Genomic DNA, 25,268 nt, shown 5'->3' on the forward strand with positions numbered 1-25,268 from the left:
TCACAAATCACATTCACAGCTACGGACAATTTTGAGTCTTTTATCCCAACATGCGTGTTTATGGAATGTGGGAGGAAGCCGGAATACCCTGAGAAAACCAGCGCGAGCAAGGGACGGGAGAAGAGCGCGGATTCAAACTCCCGACCTCAAAACTGAGGCGGATCTGCAAACAAGTCGTCCAGTTTACTTTACCACTTTATGGTTTATCCTATTTCATGTTGAATTTTTTTGTGCAACTTAGCCTGTTCCTAATGGGAATCTGGCACCAATTCCAGCTGACTTTAGGCGAAAGGCGGACGACACCCTAAATTTGTCACCACAGGGCGCGCCCACAAACAACATGAGAGAATTGAATTCATACTGGGAAAGCACTTTGGTATTTTATTTTATTTTATTTTATTTTATTTTATTTTATTTTATTTTATTTTATTTTATTTTATTTTATTTTATTTTATTTTCAGACGCCTTGCATGCGCGCCTCCAGACAGAAGGCGGCGGTAGTGCTCCACGGAGCCTGATGCTAACCCCGCAAGAATAAGAATCGGACCCTCCACACCATGGCGACGGGGACGCCGCCTTTTATTAGCAAACACAGATTTGCTTTCATATTATTTTTCCTCCGTCCCAATCCAGTTGACGGCCAACATCTTCTCATTCCCTTCCAAGCTCCTTCGGATTGCAGTGCGGAAGAGTTCTTCGACATCTCCAGTTTGTCGTGTGTGAGCTGTGAGCAAAATCAACAACGTAGCGCAGCAGGTTGGTCACACTTACCGAATTAACGGAATCGTCAACAAAAATGCTTCGGTAGTTTTGTTTTCAAGTTAGCTGGCACCAAATGGCCAAGAAAGACTATTCGCTTTCTTAAAAACAACACATTCAGCATGAGGCAACGTTTAATTTAACATGTTCATGACCACATTCAACGTTAAGCGTGTGTGCATGTCCACCGAAAACATGTCTAATGTACCTAAGATGTTTGTTTTTTCGAAATCACGTTATCGTGTCAGAAAACATGCACACTTAACACAACGCGCTTTAATACAACAATAAGCTTTAGTGGGATCTCTGACGTCTTTACAACGACGAGGGCTGCGTGTTTTGCTTGTGGTTGTCGGCACTCTAATGACGACAAGCGCGATAGAAAAATGGAAAATAAAATGAGTCCTAATGAAGCAATTTGTGACATTGTAAGAGCTTAACACCCGAGTTATTAGTGAGCGTAATCATTCCTTTTCCAGGTCTGAGTTGCATTTGCCAAAGTGGCTTCCGCGCAGTCACGACCGAGCGGGCGTCCATTTCTTGTGAGGCCTGTGCGGGGGACAAGCCAGTAAGTAGCGTTCAGTTGCTTCACTTGCCGTTTCTCCCACGCGAACCCGCCCCGTGTGTCTGAACAGTTGACGGCTTTTCTGGTTCAATTCCAGGCGGTAACTAAAGATGGTTTCGGATGCATTCGCTGCCCGGGCAGTATTAGTGATGAGGGCCAGTGCCAGTGCCCTGCAAGACACATCCTCGGTGAGTAAAACATCCAATAGCCAACGAAAAGTGATTTCAATTGGAGTGACTTGTCCGCTTGTGGTTGTTTCAGTGGAGAGGGATGTCAGTGGAAACCTTTTGGAGGAGGCCACATGCGAGATGTGTAATGGAAATGGATCCGCGTTCTCGGTGCCAAACGGCAGCGGGGACAGGTATCGGCACTGCGCGTCATGCCCGCGTCAGGACCCGGGTCATAAGATTTGTAATCAACGCAGTGACACGCGGTCAGGTTGGTACGAGGCTGGCGAGGCTGGCGAGGCTCCCGACATTCGAGGCAGATTGACACATTTGCCAGCCAAACAGGGTGGCGTATTTGCCTTACGATTAGCAGCCGGACATGAAAAAATGCGACACTAGTATTTTCTAGCCTGATGTTTGAAGCGGATCTTTCATCTCTGGCATTGGTCTTCCTTTATTTATTAGCTCTCGTTTCGATTGGTAGTCCGTTTGGAGAGAGATTTTTGGCTCCACACATCTTCCATATTTGGCGTTCAGTTGGGGAGCAACATTTTTAGAATCTTACGACTCCGGCTGCCGCTTCATTTTCCTCACAACTGCGCCACCATCTTAAATCAAGTCTGCGCATGTGCAGTAAGAAGATGGCATGAGAAGGGAGTGGGGAGTTGTCAAAATGATCATGATAGATTCAGCATTTTTAACGTTTTTTTTTTAGCTCATGAATTGACACTGAAACAATACATTAAAAAAAAAAAAAAAGAATTGAATACATTCTTATGAGATGTTTGGGGCTCTCTTGAAATCTCGGGGCCACGGACAATTGCCTGCGTTTGCCTCGTGGTAAATCCACCTCTGTGAGGCAGAGAACTGTCTGCCTCACGTCGCGCTTTATCTGCGGTTATATGCGAAAACTAAACATGCAACGCAAATACTAAATCTGGTTTGACAGTGTAAAAGTTGAGTGCATATGAAAAGCACCTGAAAACATTTGATTGGAGATGTGAAGAGAGACAGAAACAGACACTTGCCCGTCACAAGCCTCTTCAACCCAGTTTGTGAGGGATTGCGCAATGTGAGGTGACGCTCAGACGCTCGCTGCCTCACGTCTCATCTCATCTGTGTTTTTCTACAAGAAACATGCAAATTCAGTAAATTTGAGAAGAAAATATTGTTTTCATTCCAAAATAATATCAGTATAAAGCACAGACCAGATAAATACTGGTCTGTAGTATTCATTCATTCATTCTCCGAACCGCTTCCCCTATCCCAGCTATCTTCGGGCGAGAGGCGGGGTACGCCCTGAACTGGTCGCCTGCCAATCGCAGGGCACATAGAAACAAACAACCATTCACTCTCACATTCACACCTATGGGCAATTTAGAGTCTTCAATCAACCCACCAGACATGTTTTTGGGATGTGGGAGGAAACCGGAGTCCCCGGAGAAACCAGTTGGCCACCGTGCCACCGCAATTGGAAATGTTATTTTAATTATTATTTGTAGATTTTTTTATTTATTTTATTTTTTTCGCATCATGATGCAGGTGAGGCACTGCCTCCCCTGACCGCACGTCCGCGTCATAATGCGAGTGCCTCGTGGGGATGTCACCACTATTATCTTGTGTGTGTTGTGATTCAGGTGCGAGAGATGTCCGGCTTCCTTCATCAAAAGCGCCTGTGTGTGTAACCCTCCCTCTGTGCTGGTGAGCGCATGCCTCTCCTCACTCTGAAAACGGCACAGACAAGCAAGCATTCACACTCACACCTCTGGGGAATTTAGTGTTCAGCGAAGAACCGTGCATGTTTTGGGAATGTGGGAGGAAGCCGGAGTACCTGGTGGAGAAAACCCACACGAGCATGGAGAGAATATGCAAAGTTCCACACAGAGGCCTGAGCTGGGATTCAACCCCTGATCCTCAGAACGGTCAGGCGTACATGTCAACCACTATTGACCGTGGTGCCCTTTATTGCGCGATATTGTGGTTATCCAGTCGTTAAAGCATTACTAAAACAAAACTAGTGTCGCCCAAGACTTTCGCACTACACAGAATACATTTACATCTGGCAATATATGTATTTTTTTAAATATCACATACATTTTTCTAATCATATTATTCAATATACTGTGTTTTTATTGGACTGTGGTCTTCCAGGCAGGAGGGTTGTGTATCCCCCCTGGCAGCCTTTCCACCAATGTCAATCCCAGTGTCAACTTTGCTCAGTTGGTGAGGATTCTCATCTCGCATCAAACATTTGTAACAATATAACAGTATCTCTGTCCATTCTTATCCAGTTTAGACTAAATGAACGATGTTGTACAGCAACAAAAGCTTTAATGCCCGAGAATTTCATCCAGATTTGGCAGCATTTTCGATTTAACTTGGATATCAAACATTTTTGAAGTTAAACTATATCATTACATCTACAGTGTTTGATGTCTTATTCTGACAGCTGATCTTTTGTTGACGATATCTGGATGAAACTTGCTGCGTTTTAGCGATAAAAAGACAATATTGTATCAGTTTGATGTGCTCTTGTTTGTAAAATGTCTGCTGTTGCGTCTTTTCCTCTTGCAGAAGTTCAGCATGGTCTCTGCCTGGTTCCTCCAAAATCTCTACTCCGCCGCAGGAGCCTGCCTCGTAATTCTACACTTTCTCCAATTTCATCTACTCGCAGCTCTGTTTCATCTCCATGCCGCGTGTTAACAAATCGTCCGTCAACAGAGCTTCTCCAACCTGACGGCGTGCCAGGCCCTCGCCAACATGTGCGTGATGAACACGCACTCCTTCAGCGGCGTCGGCGTTGACGCCTGCGGCCTTTTTAACACCGTCTTCAGATCACGGGCCGCTTTTAGCGCCACTCGAGACATTTCCTACTGGTAATCAACCTCACTGTAAGACACACTATTAGGTACATCTAAATGCCAAAACATTTCTATTTCCAGGAGACGTGATCTACCATGGCTTTACTACGGCGATGAACCAGGATTGGCGAGTCGAGTCCTTCAGACTGATCCAGTCCCAGTTAGCTTCATTTTCAGAGGAAGAAACAAGGTAGGTGTCCTTAAACGCGACACAGAAAATCCTCCCGCTTATTCGCTCATTCTGTTTTGCGTTGACAGAACACGGACGTTAAGCTGCTCGCTGCCGTTTTTAACGTCGGAGGCGAGTTCCTTCGATGGGAAGACATCGGAGGATCCAATCTTCAAGTAAGAAAAAAATAAAACTAAAAGAACAGAATTGCTTGGTTAGGGCAATAATTATGGGCTCTTTCTCAGATAAGGGTGGTTAATCAGACACACTGTACTGTATATAAAACACACTTTCATTGAATCGTTGTTGAAGTACATCGTTGCTGTTCAAACTGTGTATTATGTTAGAGTGGCTTACAATAATATGAAATGTACTTTTTAGGGACAAAACCTCTGTCTGGTTTTTCTTTTAAGGGCACGTAGGCCTGCTATTTTCATTTGAGTCATGAAGGTGATACTTGGAGAACTAAGTCCTTTTTTAGTGGTGAAAAGTTTGACGAGCGCTGGTCTAACGATTGTCCTCTGATTTAGATTTGTCCAGAAACACCCGTCAAACGGTCGTCAGCTTTCAGTTTTGGCACCGCTTACCAAGAAAGTGTAAGTTTGCTTTTTTGTTTTGATGTTCACTTAGTAGTGCAGTTGCTTTGTGTCCATGACTTGGGTCACGCGTGTGTGCAGTGCGAGCTTTCAGTCGCCGACCTGCTGCTCGCTCATCCCGAGCCGCTGTTTTATGACGTGTTTCTGGACCTCGGTGGAGAAGAGAGCAGACAACTTCTGCCCTTGCCCACGTTGGTCCTTAACCAGCAATATAATGGAAAGTTCGTCAACCAAGGTGAGATTTGTATTTGTGGACCGTGGACCCCCACGTACACGCAGTTTGGCACCCGCAGATTCACCAATCCGTCGGTGTTTTTTTTCCATTTTGTTTTTGGGCAGGGCAAACGAGTGCGAAAACAATGGAAGTTTATCGCCACTACTTTTAAGAATTTTTGGGGTTGAAAAAAATCGAAAAAAACATTTCAATGCAATTATAATGGCCGTCAATTATCGGCAGATTTTTGCTATTTACGGTCCGGCCCGGTTCCTAACCTCCGGCAACGCGGGGGTCCACTGTACTTGGCGTGTGATTGTCTCTCATATATTTGTGCTCTCCTTGCACAGAGAGCCTGACGAACTGGTACCTGTCTCGGCGTATGTTTCTTGTCGACGCGCTGAGCGGCAGAGAGAGAAGCGCTAGCGTCCTTCCTAAAGTCATCCGGGTCGCCCACGCTGTCAAAATAAAGTGGGGATTCAGTCACACGGTGGAAATAAATGTCACTGCTTTGGAAGCGCTCGTGGATGTTTACTCGCCGAAATGTGTGCAGGTTCCAGTTGGTTCCACGCACACGGCAGGGGCAGGTGTTCCCCCCGCTGCTGACTGTGGAGTACAGAGACATACTGATCACCGACGCACAAACTGTGTCTGTGAGTCGCGCACGCACTTTCCTCCCGCTTTCCGGAGACTTGTTGCTCGATCGTGAGACTCAGTCCTGACGCAAACGTATGTCAGTCATGTTTAGTAGCACAGTGACCTGTAACCTGTACAACGCGATTGCAAAAAAAAAAATTATAATAATAATCATCATCATAACTTTTCAAAAAGGGTTTGTAAAAATAAAACAACTGAGATTATCAGGTTGCACAAGTGTGCACACCCTCCATTAATTGCAGATGTGGCAGTGTTCAGAATGAACCAATCGGGGAGTACGCGCACCTCTGCCAACATTTGAAGTGCCTCTGATTAAACAACTGAAGTGTGTTTTTGTGCCAACACTGACTTGTATTTGAGACTGTTCACTGTTCCCTCCACTCAGTTAGAATCTGTTGCGCCCACACACTCGTGCGACTACGTTATTTCCTCGTTTATTTTTACTTCCCCTCTGGAAAATATGTTTTTTTTTTTTTTTTTTAATCGAGTTAGTTCAGGTTACAGGTCACATTAATGGTGGGAAATGTTTTGCAATCATTTAGCTAGGTCTCCGTTTTTTATAGCACAAAAAAACCTGGCATTTGAACAGAGGTGTGGAGACTTTTTTTTTTATATTCACTGTATGTCAGTCATTATACACAATACCAGTGATTGGTGGAGAATGTCACTCAGTCTTCATACAAACATTGGTCAGTCTATATTGTGCAGTCATTATACTCCGCCCAGTTACTGATTGATCATTTTCTTCCAGTTTCCATTGAAACGTTGGTTAATCATACAGAAAACATGTGAATCCAAGTAATTGTTATGACATCGTTACGCTATCTGCTGAATCTGGAGGGGCACCGCAACCCCTGTGATGCAGACTGATGGACAATTACATAAACCTTCTCTCTCTTCCTACAGATGAGCTTTGCCGTCGAATATGAGATGGATCAGAATGAGGCTCGCTTGAAGACCGACGTGAGTATGAAAGTGAACGGCATTTTGAACTATGACCCACATGGCCCTGATGCACTATTTTGTGTGTGCGACACAGACTGCTCTGGGTGTCTTGGCTGGTCTGTCCGTGCTCTTGTCGGTGCTCAAAACAGTCGGTTGGAAGAGGAGGATCGCCTCACCTGTCGTCGATTTGAGGGTAAAGCATCTAGAAAGCGTAACTGAGGACTTTCCGATGCAGGTGTAAATCTTGACCCTCCTCCTTTCAGACCATGCTGATGTTTTTCTTGTTTTACGCTGGAGATCTCGCCAATGTTTTCCTTGCCGTCACTGTGGGAACTGGACTCTACTGGCTCATCCTTTACAAGGTGCGCTTCATTCCGTCCAACCGGATTGGTTTCCATTCTCTTTTAGCTTCAAACATCTCACTGTTTATATAAGATTTATTGATGTCTGTAGGCGCAACAGCATGCTTCAGTGTTATTGCCGCTCCCTCATCAAGAGGAGCAGTTTGTGACGTACGTCAGCTGTGCCTTTGCTCTCAAGGTGAGTCAAAACGTGTCAAATGTGAACATGAGCATTCCTCGTTTTGAAAGCTGGATGGTAACTTTCTGCTGCAAATCATAGTTTGTTTTTGTTGTGGTTTTGTTTTTTTTAATGCTGCGTCCAGGCAGTGCAGTTCCTCCACAAGCTGATTGTGCAGTTGTCAGTGGACGTCTTCTTCGTTGACTGGGAAAGGCCGCGCAGTAAAGCAAGCAGGACTGTGTCAGGTATTAAAATAGTCGTTTAGAATGCTTTTAATTTGCCGGTAGTGTTTGTGTGTCATGTGTGTTGACTCTCCGTGCTGCTGTTTCAGCCAGTGGTCAGCAGAAACGTGATCCCTCCCAAGTCAGCATCTGGAGGACCTACTTCGTGGCCAACGAGTGGAATGAGATCCAGACCATCCGCAAGATTCGGCCAACTTTTCAGATCATGGCTGTGCTCTTCTTTCTTGAAGTATTTCTCTCTACACACAACCTGTATTTGATTTTTTTTCGTCGTCAATATCACGCTCTACGGTTTGCGTAGGTGTTGGGTTTCTCGAACTTAGCCCTGAGGGACCCCTGGCCAACTCTGCAGCGCCCCCCACAGGCTTACACGCCTTCCTACAGCCTGACCATGCGCTACGGTCTGTCGGCGACGCTCTGGCTCGGCATTGGACTTCTGCAGGTGACGCTTATTTCTCACATCTCGTAGACCGCGTGTGCTGCTGACCTATTATTAAATATAATCATTGATCCATACAGGTCATTTTCTTCACCGTGTTTTATGAACATTTCGTGGAAGACAAAATCCGCCAGTTTGTGGATCTCTGCTCCATCAGTAATGTGAGTTACAATGTGCGCTTTTTTTTTTTTTTTTTTTTTTTTAAACTGGGTGGCACGGTGGCCGTGTGAGGAATTTGCATGTTCTCGCCATGCTTGCGTTTGTTCTCTCCAGGTACTCTGGCTTCCTCCCCCTTTACAAAAACACGCATGTTAGGTTCATTCAAGAAAAAAATACATTAAAAACAAAATTTCCAAATAGAAGTTTATTTGACGACTTAAATCAGGGGTGGGCAAAGTATAGGCTAGTGGGCCACATCCATCCGCGGCGTTCTTTAATTTTATATATGTAATGTATATCATTTATATCATCAAGAGTCCTTTCGTATTTGTTGCATTAATTTAGCTGTTTTTTTCTCATATTGGTTGGTTAGTTATACAACCCTAATTCCAATGAAGTTGGGACGTTGTGTTAAACAAATAAAAACAGAATACAATGATTTGCAAATCATGTTCAACCTATATTTAATTGAATACACTACAAAGACAATAAATTTAATGTTCAAACTGATCAACTTGATTGTTTTTAGCAAATAATCATGAATTTAGACTTTTATGGCTGCAACAGGTTCCACAAAAGCTGGGACAGGTGGTAAAAAAGACTGAGAAAGTTGAGGAATGCTCATCAAACACGTGTTTGGAGCATCCCACATGTGAACAGGCTCATTGGGAACAGGTGGGGGCCATGATTGGGTAGAAAAGGAGCTTCCCTGAATTGCTCAGTCATGCACAAGCAAAGATGGGGCGAGGTTCACCTCTTTGTGAACAAGTGCGTGAGAAAATAGTTGAACAGTTTAAGGACAATGTTCCTCAACGTACAATTGCAAGGAATTGAGGGATTTCATCATCTACGGTCCAGAATATCATCAAAAGGTTCAGAGAATCTGGAGAAATCACTGCATGTAAGCGGCAAGGCCGAAAACCAACATTGAATGCCCGTGACCTTCGATCCCTCCGGCGGCGCTGCATCAAACACCGACATCAGTGTGTAAAGGATATCACCGCATGGGCTCAGGAACACTTCAGAAAACCAATGTCAGTAAATTCAGTTCGGCGCTACATCCGTAAGTACAACTTGAAACTCTACTATGCATAGCAAAAGCCATTTATCAACAACACCCAGAAACGCCGCCGGCTTCTCTGGGCCCGAGCATATCTAAGATGGACCGACGCAAAGTGGAAAAGTGTTCTGTGGTCCAACGAGTCGACATTTCAAATTGTCTTTGGAAATTGTGGACGTCGTGTCCTCCGGGCCAAAGAGAAAAAGAACCGTCCGGACTGTTATGGACGCCAAGTTCAAAAGCCAGCATCTGTGATGGTATGAGGCTGTGTTAGTGCCAATGGCATGGGTAACTTAGACATCTGTGAAGGGACCATTCATGCAGAAAGGTACATACAGGTTTTGGATAAAACATATGCTGCCATCCAAGCAACGTCTTTCTCATGGACAGCGTGGCTTCGTAGTAGAAGAGTGCGGGTACTATACTGGCCTGCCTGCAGTCCAGACCTGTCTCAATTGAAAATGTGTGGCGCATTATGAAGCGTAAAACACGACAATGGAGACCTCCGGACTGTTGAACAGCTGAAGCTGTACATCGAACAAGAATGGGGAAGAATTCCACCTACAAAGCGTCAACAATTCGTGTCCTCAGTTCCCAAACGCTTATTGAATGTTGTTAAAAGAAAAGCTGATGTAACGCAGTGACATGACCCTGTCCCAGCTTTTTTGGAGCGTGTTGCAGTCATAAAATTCCAAGTTAATGATTATTTGCTAAAAACAAAAAAAATACATCACTTTGAACATTAAATATCTTGTCTTTGTAGTGTATTCAATTGAATATAGGTTGACCATGATTTGCAAATCATTGTATTCTGTTTTTATTTATGTTTAACACAACGTCCCAACTTCATTGCAATTGGGGGTTGTATGTCTGTCGGTTTTAAAGATCAAATGTGGCCCTCAGGAGCACAGCGGTTGACCCAACCCTCCTCTAAATTTTCCTGACTTGTGAATGCGCGTGTGAACAGTTGTCTCTATGTGCCCTGGCGACTTGGCCAGGGTGTACCGCGCATCTCGCCCAAAGTCAGCTGGGACAGGCGCCAACTCACCTGCGACCCTAATAACAACAATAACAAATGCTGTAGAAAATGGATGGATGTAGCTACTAATGACCTACCTTTAGTGCTTCTCTATGCGTGTGCAGCGCTTCATCTCCCTCTATCAACTAGCCACTGCATAATCCTCTGAGCGACTCCTAAAACTCTTGCTAACAAATGTGTTCATCTTATGTTTCATAACTGCTGACCACTGGGTGACTCGTGCAGTCATGCGGAATCTGAAGGAAATGCCCGACAATGAGCACATTGTCATTGCCGGTGGCTAATCCAACCCGAGTGAAGCGTTTGCAAAGTGAATAGATAAGAAGTCGTTTCCTTGTCAACACTGGAAGTCGTAACATTGTTTTGAGGTCCAAAAACTAACTTGGTTGATCACATTACTTCAGCATCTTCTATGAAAATGCAATTCTTAACACCTGTTTAGTGACAAAAGTATTTGAAAGTGTTTGATCTGTTTGCTCCGTTTGTGTGTTCTGACCTTCCAGATTTCCGTGCTGCTCTTACCGCAGCGCTGTTTTGGCTACTACATCCACGGGCGCTCAGTGCACGGTCACGCTGACACAAACATGGAGGAAATGAACGACAACCTGCGGAGAGAAGCTGTATGTCCACTTCCAGACTGTATATTTGAATAATTGTCTTCAATTTGCATCAGTCTTGCGTGTCATCTCCCCTGTGTGAAGGAGTCGCTGTGCGGCCAAAGAGGTCTTCTTCCCGACACGGACATGCAGACTTTCCAGGTGGCCCTTTCCAGCCGACTGCGCTCCCATTACGACAGGATACGGGACTCCTTCGCCAGGGTTTGTGCCTATCTCCACTCAGAATGTCGGCAAGAGAAATGCTTGTATTTTAATGTCGCCCCTTTCTCATTCATTTGCAGCGACACGGACCATCGAGACTCATGGATGCGGCCTCATTCAACCAGACAGAGCAAAACATCCGGGCCTACCACACTATGAACCACTTCCTGGGATCAGTCATAGATCATGTTAGTTATAAAGGCTTTAAATGTTATTGTTTGGTCAATCGTGACACTTTTTTCTTCCCGTCAGGTCCACTCTGACATGGACTACATTGTGAGGGACAAACTGGTATTGGAGAGGGTCATGGGCATGGAGTTCCTTGAACCGAATGACAAGAGCATCTTTTATAACGGTATCAACCTGTGGTTTGAACATAACGTACCTTTGCGCTTGCTGGCGTATGCACACATAGATCATGCCTGTTTGTCACTGCAGATGAAGGTCACTCCTTCGGTGACGTACTTTTTTACGGAAATGAGGGCACGCTGCTGATTTTTGACACGCTGTTCTTCTGCGTGGTCGACCTCGCTTCTCAGAACTTCGTACTCGCTGCCGTCCTTACATACGTTCAGCAAATGGTCAGTATTTTGGCCATTTAAAGTGGAGTGAAAAGTCAACGTATCGCCATTTCTCGATTGTAATGGAACATTTGTTTATTCCGAACAGGTCTTTGAAAGGATTCGCATTTTTTTCGGAAGGAGAAACCTTGTCAACAAAACTCTGGTGGATGACAGATTTCTGATATGATCATTCATTGCGCACGTATTGTTAAACTGTAATTTATGTTCGAGTTGTATGTTGCTGTATTTGCAATCCACTTTTTTGAGACATTTTTACATATCTGTTCCCTGATGTATGTGCATTTCCCTGGTAAATGTATTTTTATCGATTAAAGCATTTTTGTATTCATTTGAATAGGTGTTTTTCTTCTATTTCTTCTTCTATTTTCTGAGAGCCTGAGCGAGAGGTGGGCCACACATATAGACAAGCGGTCACAACGTTAGCAAAGCTATAGCAACATCAATGCGTCGACGCTAGCTTTTTACAGTATTTCTTTCTCGGTACGTGCACTACTATGCAAGTTAATAAACGAGGGAAGCTACTGTATTTTGTGTGTAGGTGAGTTTTGAGTACAATTATTAATATTTATTATTTATTTTTACTCGAGTTAAATCAGTACTAAGTTCAGAAACTCTACTGCTTTAAATAGTGTGAGCACTTTTGCCACCTGTGAAAAGAATCGTCGATAAAGCTCTTATTTTGAAAGTGCGTTCTATTTTCCGGCGTGACGTCGCTGGCGGTGCCGTCGGCGCTCAGCCAATCAGCTTTGACTTTGCGGTGCGGCGCTGGCGACCGACGAAGACGTTCGGCTGGCATCGCTCGCGGCTGGGCTCGAGCCATGAGCTTTAACAACCGCTTTGCATTCACAAATACAGGTGAGAGTAACTTGTGCGTCGAGAAGAGCAAGTTGAGCGAAAGCTTTTTGAGCGGCCTCGGCAATGTTTGACTGTCGTAGCCGAGATGGGTGTAACCCTCATTAGGGTTAGCATACTTGGGCAGCTGTGTTCCGTGTTAGCTGACGCCTTTCCAATCCAATTGAGGACTTGACCTCGTTATATTTCATACTGTGGGAGCTTTTAAGTCGTCGCGCGTTTCAGGCTCGTGTTGTCAACAAATAGGGCAAGTGTGCCCCAGCCTGTGGCTGTGGTCACCCTCGAGGACCCGCACAGCCTGGCACCACCGTGGCGGTGTATTATGTCCGTGCAGCATCTGCACGCCTTCGGTTATGTAAGAGGGAACCAGCTCGCCGGGTTGCGAGCGCGTCAAAGATTTCTCGCCATCCAAACGTCGAGCTCCAGCTATTTCCGGCAGACCCGCTGACCTCTACTTGCTTGCGACTCATGACGCGAAGGGTTGAGTTACCGAGGGCGACTGCCAGTGCTTATCTAAACAGTGGCACGCGTTTTGAAATGAACTTCATATCACACACACATTGCACAATATGAAGATCAGAGACCTGTCTTACTTCCAGCTTACATGCAAATGCGCTTTCCGAGTCTTCTATCTCTGATTTAGACCAGTGTTCGTCCGAAAGATGTGCATTTTCTTAACTTAAAAAAAATCATAAATAAATACTGAAATGGAGTTAGTCCACTTTGGTTCCCAGTGTGGCTCAATTGTAAAGAAGTTAACCATCGTAAAATGTGTCCATCACACAATATGCCGTATCCATCTGCGCTATGAAGCTTTATCTTTAACAGTTTTGTATCATTTTGTCTGAATATGAGCAGATAATATAGTTCTATACAGCTCACAACTTGACTAACTATATATATGTGTGTGTGTGTGTGTGTGTGTGTGTGTGTGTGTGTGCGCGCGCGCGCGCGCAGTGCACCGTGTGTCATGCCCGTGATGTCACAGCTGTTCAGGGGCTTGCCTCGGGCAAAGGTGTTGTCCTCCAGTCTGTTACCATGCCAACAACGGGGGTCCCGCGCCCGGCGACCCGCCTCGAGGCGTCCATCCCACATGAGTCCAACTCCTCCCTCCAGATGTTACCGGACCGCCTCGGCGCTCCTCAGCTACATCCTCACTCCGCCGCAAGTCAACTCCATCCTCAAAGCCAACGAGTACAGCTTCAAGGTTAGCTGGAAAACATCTGCAGGTCGTCTCCGCGTTGGGTCCAGTCGCGTTGATTTCTGCCGTGCGCGGGTGCTTCTAGGTGCCCGAGTTTGATGGCAAGAACCTGTCGTCCGTGATGGGCTTCGACAGCAATCAGCTGCCGGCGAACGCCCCGATAGAAGACCGCCGCAGCGCCGCCACGTGCCTGCAGACGAGAGGAATGCTGTTGGGTGTGTTCGACGGCCACGCTGGATGCGCTTGTGCGCAGGTAGAGCGTAACTGCTCGTTTACACGTTCCAACACAGTCTACTCTTTACAGTGCATCCGTAAAGTATTTGCAGCGCTTTGCTTTTTCCACGACGTCGTTGTTGGATGCCCGTCAGAAGCAGAGAGCCCCACAATAGGTTTGGGGTTATGGTGATGTCATCAACGGTGACCCCTGATGGCGAGGTGATCCGTGGTGACTCTACGATCTTCTCTGATCAGTGCCTGGACCCTCGCACTATTCCCAGGATGAACCGCTGAAGATGGTCTGCCCGTCCTTTGCTTGTCACGGAGGTGACTCAGAGCAGACTCTTGTTCTTGGCCTTTGATCCTGGACACCCACTTTTTGACACTGCGCTAGCCTATTGCAGCTTACCCTTACACATTTCCTAACTTTTCAAAAATGTTTCGTGATGTTTTCCCCTTCCCAAGCAAGAAATCAATCACGGCTCTCTGCTTGTGGCGTCATTTCCAAAATGGTTGATAAGAAGAGGACCGGGATGAACAAAATTTCACTTTTTACCTTCAAAGAAGTATTTCAACTACAAATTATGAACATTTCAGGGGGGGGAAAAAAAATCACTTATTAGTCTGTTAAATGAATTTGGGCTCATTACTTTTCGACTGCCCCTTGTATATGCGATACCGAGATAGCTTCTACATTTTTCTGTATATAGTTTTTCCCCTTCCACAGACTTTAAACGTATTATAACACAGGTTTTAAACACATCGTTCATGTATTTGAATGCGCAAAAAAATGCAAACATAATAGGTTAAGAAAATAATGCACGTATAGTAATATAAGTGTGTGCCTTTAAGCGTCGGGGCCTGAGGGGTGACGTGTGACGTCGGCGAGTTAGCATGTGAGTGTCTGGGCGTGAGCTGCGGCCGACAGCAGCTCCAGCGTGAGTGTGCTCATAGTGTTAAAAAGTTTTACTGTCAATTCTGGCGTTGAAAAGGTGCATCGACGACTGTTGCTCTCCTTTCCCTCACATGTGAGGGCATTCTAGTAAGCATACTGTAAAAACCCCAAAGAAAAAAATGACTTTAAAATATCTTGGAATTAGCGCAAACAAGGAACCGCGATATAGTGAGGTTACACTATATGGTGTTTTTTTTTGTTTTTAACAAAACACTTTTTATATTTGGGGAATGTTTTATTTGGATTTTTCTTTTCATCAAATGTTCAAGTATTCACAGCCTCGAGTCTTTTTGACTGTGATACAACAAGCTTGGCACACCTGCCGTATCCCAGATTACTAGCAAGCTTTTATTGCTCAGTGACTGTTCTTCTCAATGTCTTTCTGTCTCCAAAGTGTTCGTACTAGAGCGGCTCCGACTGCCGGAGACGAATTCCTTGTGTGTTTCTTGGACATACTGGGCGAAATAAAGATGATTCAGATTCTGGTGCGCCATCTTTTTTTTTTTTTTACAATGTCATTATGGGTTATTATGTGTAGAATTATGTGGAAGAAACATGTCCGTTTTGGAACAAAGCTGTGACTTTATGTGGAAAAAGTGAAGCGCTGTAAATGCTTTCCAGATGCTCCGTAACGCCAAAGCCTCCCGGGGTACTGAATTGTTGTAGCCAGTGATTGCGTAGTGTCATGTTTGTAAGGTTGCAACATTCCAAGATGTCCTTCTCCACCAGGCGCTCAGCGAGAGGCTCTTCTACTACATCGCGGTGTCCCTGCTGCCGCACGACACGCTGTGCGAGTTGGAGGCGGCGGTGGAGGCGGGCCGGGCGCTCAGTCCCATCCTGCAGTGGCAAAAGCACCCCAACGACTACTTCAGCAGGGAGGCTCAGACGCTCTACTTCAGCAGCCTCCGCACGTACTGGCAGGAGCTCATCGATCTCACCAAGTAGGACGCGCACAAAGAAAAAAAGACAAAACTAAACATGATTGCACGCTCACCAGACAGAATATTGGGTACACTAATCCTCATGTGTAAAATCCACTATCCAAAAAATATATATATATATATTTTTACACTAACATTACACTAATCCTCGTGTTAAAAATAATTAAAAAAAAAATATATATATATATATATATATATATCAGCATTTACACCAGATGTGGACAAATTTTGGGGCCTCTTTTTTTTTTTTGGGGTTTTAATTATTTAATTATTATAATTATTTGGAACACATTCGAAAAAGAACAACAAAATAAACAGTCTTAAAATAAGATGATTATAAAAATAAATCCGGTTAAGTTACACATTTGAAAAGGACAGATGGGCCTGGTTATTTGTAGATACAGAGAAAAAGTAGTCAAATACTTCTATTGAATAATGAAATAATTATTCATGCTCACTTGTATTTTCCACATTTATGTAATTATAATCAAGCAATTACATTTTTTTTTTTTTTTTTTAAATCCGCATTAAAGAATAATCCAAATGTGGCCTGCTGGTCATAGTTTTGCCAGCCCCGATTTACACGTTAAAGGGCATTCTCGGTTTGCGGCGGTCGCGACATACGGCGTCTCGAGGTTACGGAAGCACGCAATGACTTAAGAAAACACGGCGCACGCTCAGGACACCGCGGTGCACACGTCAAGACAGTCGGGCTGTTTTTGCCCCGTGCCAGACTAACTTTACGTCTTATAAGATTATCCTTAGGCCTGAGGTGTGTTAAGAGTGGATTAGTTGTTTTTCCATTTGATCGTTTTATATTTATGGCCTACAAGTGCTTTTCATGCAAATATTTACTGTAATTGTAACTTTACTTCTGAGTGAGTGATAGACTAGAGCTCGTTCTGACTTGTGTACAAATTCTGGTTACGTCGCCACCGTAGGAAACCGACTCCGTCGTAAACCAAGCGAGAAAACCCTGCACTCGGTTTTGCTTGCCGCAATATATTCCTGGGTCATCGGTATTGAGCAGAATCTTGGCGCCTGGAGCAAACCTTATGCTTATGCTAACCTTTCATTGCACAGCAACGTGACAACGCAGACTCTGCGGTCATCTCAGTAATCACTCGTAATACTATCCATAATTAATAAATCAGTCCAGTCTGTTAATCTTCGCGATGGAGCTTTGGCATTCTCTCTGCTTTCAGTCCAGGTGACGTCCCGGACACCAGCGAGGCTCTGATGAACGCCTTCAAGAGGCTGGACAATGACATTTCTCTGGAGGCTCAGGTGCAACACACATGATACTTTATGTACATGAATTTTATTTGTAACATCCATTTTCACTTTCATAGCCTGGTGATTAAATGCCGCTTCCATCTGCCAGGTGGGAGACCCAAATGCTTTCCTGCACTACTGGGTTCTGAGAGTCGCCTTCTCTGGAGCGACGGCATGCGTGGCTCACATCGATGGAGCAGACCTGTACGAATAACAACAAATGTCGCGGCAAAACGCGTGGCGCAGACCGCAAAAGTCGCGCGTTTGGGCGCAATCGGTCGATTTATCACGGGGCTTGACTTGCCCAAGACGAAATGACTCGGGACTCATTCGTACGCGTGACTCGATCCCATCTCTGATTGTCGGCTTTACGTCGCATTTTCGGCGTTACGAGGCCGTGCGCTTGTGCAGAGCAGGTCTGAATACCAAATGCATGTGGATTTCATTCAAAAAATTCATGAACAGTAGACAGAATTTTGGTGAGTTAAAGAGAAGCTGAGAATAGAGGAGCACGTGACGCTCCCGGGATCCGGGAAAAAAGGCACATAAGCCACATCTCCGTTTAATCCGTACGGGTTCAAACTGGGGAAAAGAGTTTCAGTTTATTGACCGAACTTCAGTGTACATTTGCAATATAATCTCGGTGACAATAATGCTGTCGTCCTTCAAGGTATATTGCCAACGCCGGAGACGCCCGGGCAGTGCTCGGGGTGCAGGAGGAGGACGGTTCCTTTACCGCTCACACGCTCTCGAATGACCACTGCGCCCAGAACGAGGATGAGGTGTCTCGGATTCGGGGCGAACACCCGCCCTCGGAGAGGAAGACGGTTATACGGCAGGTTGCTACGACACGCGCTTTCCGGCGTCGATGACGGTGTCGAACGCCCGCCGCGCCCGGCTCATTGTGTCCTCCCCTCGTCAGGACCGCCTGCTCGGCCTGCTCATGCCCTTCCGAGCGTTCGGCGACGTCAAGTTCAAGTGGAGCATCGAGCTGCAGAAGCGAGTGCTGGAGTCGGGCCCCGATCAGCTGCACGAAAACGAGCACACCAAGTTCATACCGCCCAACTACCACACTCCTCCGTACTTGACGGCCGAGCCCGAGATCACCCGCCACCGGCTCAGACCGCAGGATCGCTTCCTGGTGAGACAAGTCCTGATTATCCTTCATTCGGTCCATCTGCAAGAGATCCAAAATGTAGGGAAAAACAAATACTTCCTCCAAGACCTAAGCATCCTTAAACATGTCCATGTAGCAACTTGTTTCATTGAAAAACGCTCGGCTTGGCAATACCACTCCAATCCTGTAGATGGTGGTGATGCACTTTAAAAAAAAAACTTTTTTTATTTATTTATTTTTTTAAAGATGGCCCCTGCTTTGTATGCTGATGACTATTCTGATCGGTCACTCACTGCCCCACTTGGCCCCCGTGCAAATGGGCTGGAGTAGTTTATAAAAAATCCAAAAAAATCTTGAATATTAACCTTTATCCAGACTTCCCGCAGCCCTTTTTGGATCTCATTAGGTGCAAGTCAATAATAAAAACGACGCATTGGGCACATTTTCCAAGGGACTTCTGCACAGTGAACCCCGACGTTCCCCCTGCAGGTGATCGCTTCCGACGGCCTCTGGGAGACCCTGCACAGACAGGAAGTGGTCCGCATCGTGGGCGAGTACTTGACCGGCGTGCACCAGCGGCAGCCGCTGACGGTGGGGGGCTACAGGGTCACCCTGGGACAGATGCAGGGGCTGCTGGAGGAGCGCAAGGCCCGCGCGTCCTCGGCCTTCCAGGACCAGAACGCCGCCACCCACCTGATGCGGCACGCCGTGGGCAACAACGAGTTCGGCACGGTGGACCACGAGAGGCTCTCCAAGATGCTGTCGCTGCCCGAGGAGCTGGCCCGCATGTACCGCGACGACATCACCATCATCGTCTCGCAGTTCAACCCGCACGTGATCGGGGCGCGGCGCCAGGAAGCGTAAGCGCACGCGCGCGCACACGCACGCACACGCTTGTTTTCATATTGTTTCGTCAATAACGGCAAAGACATTTTTTGATGCCACATCGGTTTTCTGTGTGGAAATGTCTCCTGTGCTGAAACAGCCGCGTTTAAAGGCCTGTCTTGAAAAAAGTTATTGATGATTTCAACTTTAGGCATTCACATTAAAGGCAATCCTTATTGACAGAGCAAGTGGTGGTGGCCCACTAAAATACCCTTTTTTTTTTTTTTTTTTTTTTTTTTTGTAACAGTAAAGACAAAAGTGCATAATGGGAAAGACATGAACAGCTTCATAAAAAATGGTGTGAGTTGCACGATTCCCATGCGCTGCTCTTCAAACTCTGCGTGTACATGTGCAGAAACGATCCCAACTACTCGATACAATCGTAATAACAGCGAAGACATGCAGTCGTTCCGACATATTCATACATTCATATCTCTGAAATAACAGCATTTATTTTGCTGTCTGCTATTGTGTGAACGCAAAAATGCAGTAACGTATCCTGGCACTTTAAGCTCACCGATCCCTGCGGTGTATTGCAACGACATGGCGAGTGACGTTAACGCCAAAGACACATTGAATGACGTTTGTCAACGAAGCGCGCGCGCGCACACAAAAAAAACACTGAGATGCATTTGTGATCGTTTTCATGTCAAAGGCAAATTAAGCAAGAGGGGAAACATCCAAAAATGTAATTGGCATCTTCAGAAAATATGCAGCAAATCATGGAATTTCATTTTGGACATCTAACAGTAAAGACATTTTAGCATTAAAATTACTTTAGAATATTTGTTTTCCTTCTTAGAAACAGTTATGACCTTTTGATGGATAACAACTGCCCATAATTCTAATACTCATCAGTAAAAGTAATCGATTTTCAAAAGGAAATTCAGTGAGCCATGTCTTTCCCATTATTGATCAAATTATATGAAAATGACCCTTATAGATTTTATTACCCGACTTTATTTTCTAATTATTTATGGGGGAGGGCAAAACACGTTTACACACAGGAAAGATCCACTTTCTTACGTAGTTGCCGACGATATCGTTTTTGCGATACTGACGACCCGCGCGCGCTTCGGTTCTGTGGCGGGCAAGACGCTGTTCCAGAGCTGAAATGATCTCCTTGAGGGCGGGGGGGGGGGGGGGGGGGGGGAGAAAACTCAGTCAACGCAAGCCTGAGGTGTGGCACGATGATTGTGGAAAAAAGATCATCTAAAAAGAGTTACCTAATGCTGCACAAAAATGTTATTATTCAGAAGGAATTTGTTTTGTCATTGTCTTCATATGGGAAATCCTTCACATTTTATCAACGCTCCCATCCCCCCCCCCCCCCCCCCCCAGTTTATTATTTTGTGTATATTTTCTCGTCAAAGGCTGTGCACATTGGCTTTGTCAAGGTTTAAGGGATGTTAAGCGTCGTAGCATCAGCACAATAGCAGCGTGTCGGACGGTCCGTTAGGGCTTTAATTGTGAATTGTTGAATCGTTTTTGTCAGCGCACTCCAGTTCTACATCGATCTCTGCCATCTTTTATCGTGTTGAAACTGCAGTACAAAAGCAGATTGTACACTTTGCAACAACTCGTTGAATATTTATTCCACATTATGTTACAAGCAACAGTCTTTATTTGTGGTATATGTATAAATGATCAAATCGGTCTTATTTTGTAGACGGCATAATAAATAGTGAAAGATGTCTGCGTGTCCACGTTTTGTGTAAAGTTGCGCACACGCCTACACGTATCTTATGAGCAGGGTTCCTACGCACGTACGGAAAAGTATGGAATTTGATTTCATCAAGTTCCAGGTCTGGAAATGTGTGGAAAATGGAAACTATTGTGTAGAAAAATATTCATCTTTCCAAGACTTTTACGACCGCTCTATTTTCTCAAACATGAAAATGATGAATATCTAAAAACAATATAGATTGATCCATGTTTTTTTTTAAGGCGCTTGGAGGCGTACCACCAATGTTTGTGTGAGAGCGCACGGTATTATACCGTGGTCTTGGTGAATACTCGATTCTGGTTGGCTCAGAAAATTCCATCGGTGTACGTTATCAGCTGAAAATGTTCGAATGTCGCAAGTAGTTCCTGTCAAAGAAAAACAAATCATTCCATTGTTCCCAACGAATGCACGGCAGCCTTAGCTGTTCGATTTTGCGAGCAGACATGGCAACGTGACACGGTCTCATTTTCTGAGAAGTAAACGTCAAGTACTCAAAGGGCAGAAATCGGCAAATTTAAAACAACAATGAAGTGATTTCATCATTTTGTTTATTTGGTGACGACAACAACTTTGATGACTGCTGGGGGGAGCATTGAAACGACACAAGGAGTTTGAACTCCGGAAGATTGACATCAACTCTCAGACGAGAAGAACGAAATCAACGGCGAGAAAACAAAATAAAAATGGCCGATAAAAACACCGAGACGCAAAAACCGAATAACGCCAAGTGAAGACGTCACCGTTGATGGTCGGAATGCCAAGTTGAAGCCGGCGTCCAGTCCCGGGCCAGCCGAGAGACGTAGTCTCTCCGGCGTGTCCCGGGCCGTCCCCGGCGTCCGGGAGGCATCCGAATCAAGATGCCCCAGCCACCTCATTTGGCTCCTCTCGATGCGGAGGAGCAGCGGCGCTACTCCGAGATCCTCCCGGATGACCGAGCTTTTCACCCGTTCTCTAAGGAAGACCCCGTACACCCTGCGGAGGAAACTCATTTCGGCCGCTCGTATCCGGGATCTCGTTCTTTCGGTCACGGCCCGCAGCTCGTGTCCGTCGGTGAGGGTAGGAACGGAGATCGACCGGTAAATCGAGAGTTTCGCCTTTCGGCTTCGCTCCTTCTTTGAGAAAAGAAATTGTTTCAGTCCAAATTTCTATTATGACTATGAAAGGGATGAAATTATGAATTGGCAGTTTTATTTATTGCTTCGGTTGGCAAGTGAGCCACCGCGGTATAAGCAGCTTCGTGCCCTTCGAGTGTACGATTATCAGAATTTGTGGACTCTGCGCAGGAAAGCGTCCTCCGCCGCGCGTCTACTCAAATGTCACAAATGATTTTATTTTTTTCCCCACGTCTGGAAATAAGAGTCTGGAAAAAATATGGAATTTTGAAATCACATATATGGTTCGGGAGTTAAGGTATTAGACTTTGTGCCACATATGACAGGAAATCATGCAGAACTTGCCATTCACATACAGTACAACAGTACAGTAAAGTATATTTGAACATTGTTTGTGCAAGCATTTGAGAACAGCGAGTCACCAAAATTTTTAACATTTTCTTTGTGGATTAATAGTAAAAAAAAAAATAAAAAAAAAAACACAAAGTAGGACCCAACTACAACCCCAATTCCAATGAAGTTGGGACGTTGTGTTAAACATAAATAAAAACAGAATACAATGATTTGCGAATCATGTTCGAGCTATATTTAATTGAATACACTACAAGGACAAGATATTTCATGTTCAAACTGATAAACTTTGTTTTTAGCAAATAATCATGAACTTAGAATTTTATGGCTGCAACACGTTCCAGGGTCATATTTACCACTGTGTTACATCACCTTTTCTTGTAACAACATTCAATAAACGTTTGGGAACTGAGGACACTAATTGTTGAAGCTTTGTAGGTGGAATTCTTTCCCATTCTTGCTTGATGTACAGCTTCAGCCGTTCAACAGTCCGGGATCTCCGTTGTCGTATTTTACGCTTCATAATGCGCCACACGTTTTCAATGGGAGACAGGTCTGGACTGCAGGCAGGCCAGTCGAGTACCCGCACTCTTTTACTACGAAGCCACGCTGTTGTGACACGTGCAGAATGTGGTTTGGCATTGTCTTGCTGAAATAAGCAGGGGCATCCATGAAAGAGACGTCGCTTGGATGGCAGCATATGTTTCTCCAAAACCTGTATGTACCTTTCAGCATGAATGGTGCCTTCACAGGTGTGTAAGTTACCCATGCCATTGGCACTAACACAGCCTCATACCATCACAGATGCCGGCTTTTGAACTTTGCGTCCATAACAGTCCGGATGGTTCTTTTCCTCTTTGGCACGGAGGACATGACGTCCACAATTTCCCAAAACAATTTGAAATGCGGACTCGTCGGACCACAGAACACTTTTTCCACTTTGCGTCAGTCCACCTTAGATGAGCTCGGGCCCAGAGAAGCCGGCGGCGTTTCTGGGTGGTGTTGATAAATGGCTTTTGCTTTGCATAGTAGAGTTTCAAGTTGTGGTGATATCCTTCACACATCGATGTCGGTTTTTGACGCAGTGCCGCCTGAGGGATCGAAGGTCACGGGCATTTGATGTTGGTTTTCAGCCTCGCCGCTTCCATGCAGTGATTTCTCCAGATTCTCTGAACCTTTTGATGATATTATGGACCGTAGATGATGAAATCCCTCAATTCCTTGCAATTGTACGTTGAGGAACATTTTCCTTACACTGGTGGACTATTTTCTCACGCACTTGTTCACAAAGAGGTGAACAAGTGCACCCTTGCAGCCAGAAAATTCCAAGGTCATGATTATTTGCTAAAGACAATCAAGTTTATCAGTTTGAACATTAAATATCTTGTCTTTGTGGTGTATTCAATTAAATAGTTCAATGACGTCATTGATCGGCTCTACAAAAGACATTAACTCTGCATCGCCGCATGCACAGTATATTTTAATCCAAAAGGTGGTTTATTTTTAGCCTCGTCCCGTGTCTTTTGACGCATACTGTAAATATCTGATGTCCAATGAAGTTATTTAAAAAAAAAAAAAAAAAAAAAAATAGAGGAACAAAGATACATTTATTGTAAATATATATATTTTTTGAGCAATTAAGTACACAAGTATATACAGTAAATAAACAGGTCATTTAAATAGACACATTCCTTCAGCTCGGTGATCGGTTTTCTCTTCTATTTTTCTTTTTTTCAACTCGCCGATCGGCCCCAAAAATCCTGATCGTGTAAAGCCTATTTCACCCAACGTCCCAACTTCATTGGAATTGGGGTTGTATGAGCGCGTTCCTGATGTTCTAACACACTCGTGCCACCGACTGGATGGACGTCGCCCCTATAAAACAAGAACCTCCAAACCATCCCAACCTCAAGAACTCGTGTTTGAAACGTTTTGTAAGGTCTATCTCCACGATTTTTAGTCATATTACATATTGGCCACATATATAACAGGCAAAGTGCGGCGACATGTTTTAACAACACTGTCCATTTATACAAGGTCAACTCAATAGTGAGTCGTTCTCCTGAAAATATGACGAATTCTATTGTCAACACTTCTTCTTGTAGACTGCCTTTTATTCTTGTGAGAGTGCTCTCATTGTGAAAGAAACATAATCCGTGGCCTCATTTTATCTCGATGAGTCCTCATTTTACTGTGTGTTTGTGTCTGTCCATAGCAACTGTTTTGTTAATTATTCAAATGAAGTTAGTCGGTCATATTTGCAGCGAGCTGGCGAGCGCGCTTTTAAAAGGAGGCCGTATAAGATTGAAGGACAGGGTTCTTCTAATTCTCTGTGAAGCTGTCTAACACTTACCCACTCGTGCGCGTTATGAACTCGCGTCACAAAGGAAAAGATATTACATGACATTGAATGGATTTCTATCCATCTAGCCCCAGCCATCATTATAAAAAACATCATCGACTACCATTTAGGAGTGATCGTTTTGTTTGTTTGGTTTAGTTCTTGCTGCATTACAATGGTGTGCATATCTCAAATCTTCTTTCCCAATTGAGACGAGCAGGAAGGTGAGCCGTGGTCCAGCGAGGGAACGCTGTATTTGTATTGCTTTTTCTCCCCTGAAGGCAAGTTCCAGTTCAATCCAATGTTTGAGCGAGTGTCGTGGAAAGTGTCGCAGGCGTACTGTAGGTAAACACAGCCCGGTGCGAGCGGCCCGTCGGCACGTGCGGGGTCGCGTGCGGTGTTTATTTCGTCTCCGTCTCCACTTTGTCAGCGTCGTCTTCGCATTGTGAGCGGCACAATAGCCAAGCAATCGCACGACTCCGCCTTCCCCGCCGTCTAATAAG

At 44.9% G+C, this 25,268-nt stretch overlaps 2 protein-coding genes and 1 long non-coding RNA gene across 3 annotated transcripts; 2 read left to right on the forward strand and 1 right to left on the reverse strand.

Annotated features, from left to right (window-relative positions):
• The first annotated feature begins 10 nt into the window (after window positions 1-10).
• LOC133401819 (meckelin-like) lies at window positions 11-12,121 on the forward strand. Its single transcript, XM_061675260.1, has 29 exons — window positions 11-376; window positions 462-756; window positions 1,239-1,327; window positions 1,422-1,512; window positions 1,586-1,685; window positions 3,129-3,192; window positions 3,643-3,714; window positions 4,066-4,128; window positions 4,213-4,367; window positions 4,434-4,542; window positions 4,611-4,697; window positions 5,052-5,117; window positions 5,199-5,352; window positions 5,682-5,802; window positions 5,885-5,984; window positions 6,895-6,951; window positions 7,028-7,126; window positions 7,197-7,295; window positions 7,387-7,473; window positions 7,598-7,697; window positions 7,784-7,923; window positions 7,996-8,136; window positions 8,214-8,294; window positions 10,895-11,011; window positions 11,093-11,209; window positions 11,290-11,397; window positions 11,462-11,564; window positions 11,648-11,790; window positions 11,879-12,121. Exons 2-29 carry the CDS (start codon window positions 558-560, stop codon window positions 11,957-11,959), a joined length of 2,943 nt encoding a protein of 980 aa, XP_061531244.1. The 5' UTR covers window positions 11-376; window positions 462-557; the 3' UTR covers window positions 11,960-12,121.
• LOC133401820 (uncharacterized) lies at window positions 467-5,827 on the reverse strand. The gene is made up of 3 exons (XR_009768469.1): window positions 5,702-5,827; window positions 2,470-2,617; window positions 467-724 (listed from the first exon to the last, which is right to left on the reverse strand). It is a non-coding gene; the product is annotated as an uncharacterized LOC133401820 (long non-coding RNA).
• Window positions 12,122-12,558: 437 nt separating the features above from the next.
• On the forward strand, window positions 12,559-20,929 carry pdp1 (pyruvate dehydrogenase phosphatase catalytic subunit 1). The gene is made up of 9 exons (XM_061675261.1): window positions 12,559-12,648; window positions 13,603-13,852; window positions 13,932-14,099; window positions 15,747-15,958; window positions 17,164-17,245; window positions 17,343-17,437; window positions 17,904-18,072; window positions 18,156-18,374; window positions 18,840-20,929. Exons 2-9 carry the CDS (start codon window positions 13,616-13,618, stop codon window positions 19,212-19,214), a joined length of 1,557 nt encoding a protein of 518 aa, XP_061531245.1. The 5' UTR covers window positions 12,559-12,648; window positions 13,603-13,615; the 3' UTR covers window positions 19,215-20,929.
• Window positions 20,930-25,268: the final 4,339 nt, after the last annotated feature.

This window comes from Phycodurus eques, chromosome 4, assembly GCF_024500275.1.
Source record: "Phycodurus eques isolate BA_2022a chromosome 4, UOR_Pequ_1.1, whole genome shotgun sequence".
NCBI classification, from domain to species: Eukaryota; Metazoa; Chordata; class Actinopteri; order Syngnathiformes; family Syngnathidae; genus Phycodurus; species Phycodurus eques.

Bases quoted from the DNA above. Each gene is read 5' to 3' on its own strand.
- pdp1 (XM_061675261.1), top strand. From the start codon at position 13,616: ATGCCCGTGATGTCACAGCTGTTCAGGGGCTTGCCTCGGGCAAAGGTG. The intron at 13,853-13,931 runs GTTAGCTGGAAA...GGGTGCTTCTAG, and splicing joins CCAACGAGTACAGCTTCAAG to GTGCCCGAGTTTGATGGCAA. The intron at 18,375-18,839 runs GTGAGACAAGTC...TTCCCCCTGCAG, and splicing joins GACCGCAGGATCGCTTCCTG to GTGATCGCTTCCGACGGCCT.
- LOC133401819 (XM_061675260.1), top strand. From the start codon at position 558: ATGGCGACGGGGACGCCGCCTTTTATTAGCAAACACAGATTTGCTTTC. The intron at 7,296-7,386 runs GTGCGCTTCATT...TGATGTCTGTAG, and splicing joins ACTGGCTCATCCTTTACAAG to GCGCAACAGCATGCTTCAGT. The intron at 11,565-11,647 runs GTATCAACCTGT...TTGTCACTGCAG, and splicing joins CAAGAGCATCTTTTATAACG to ATGAAGGTCACTCCTTCGGT.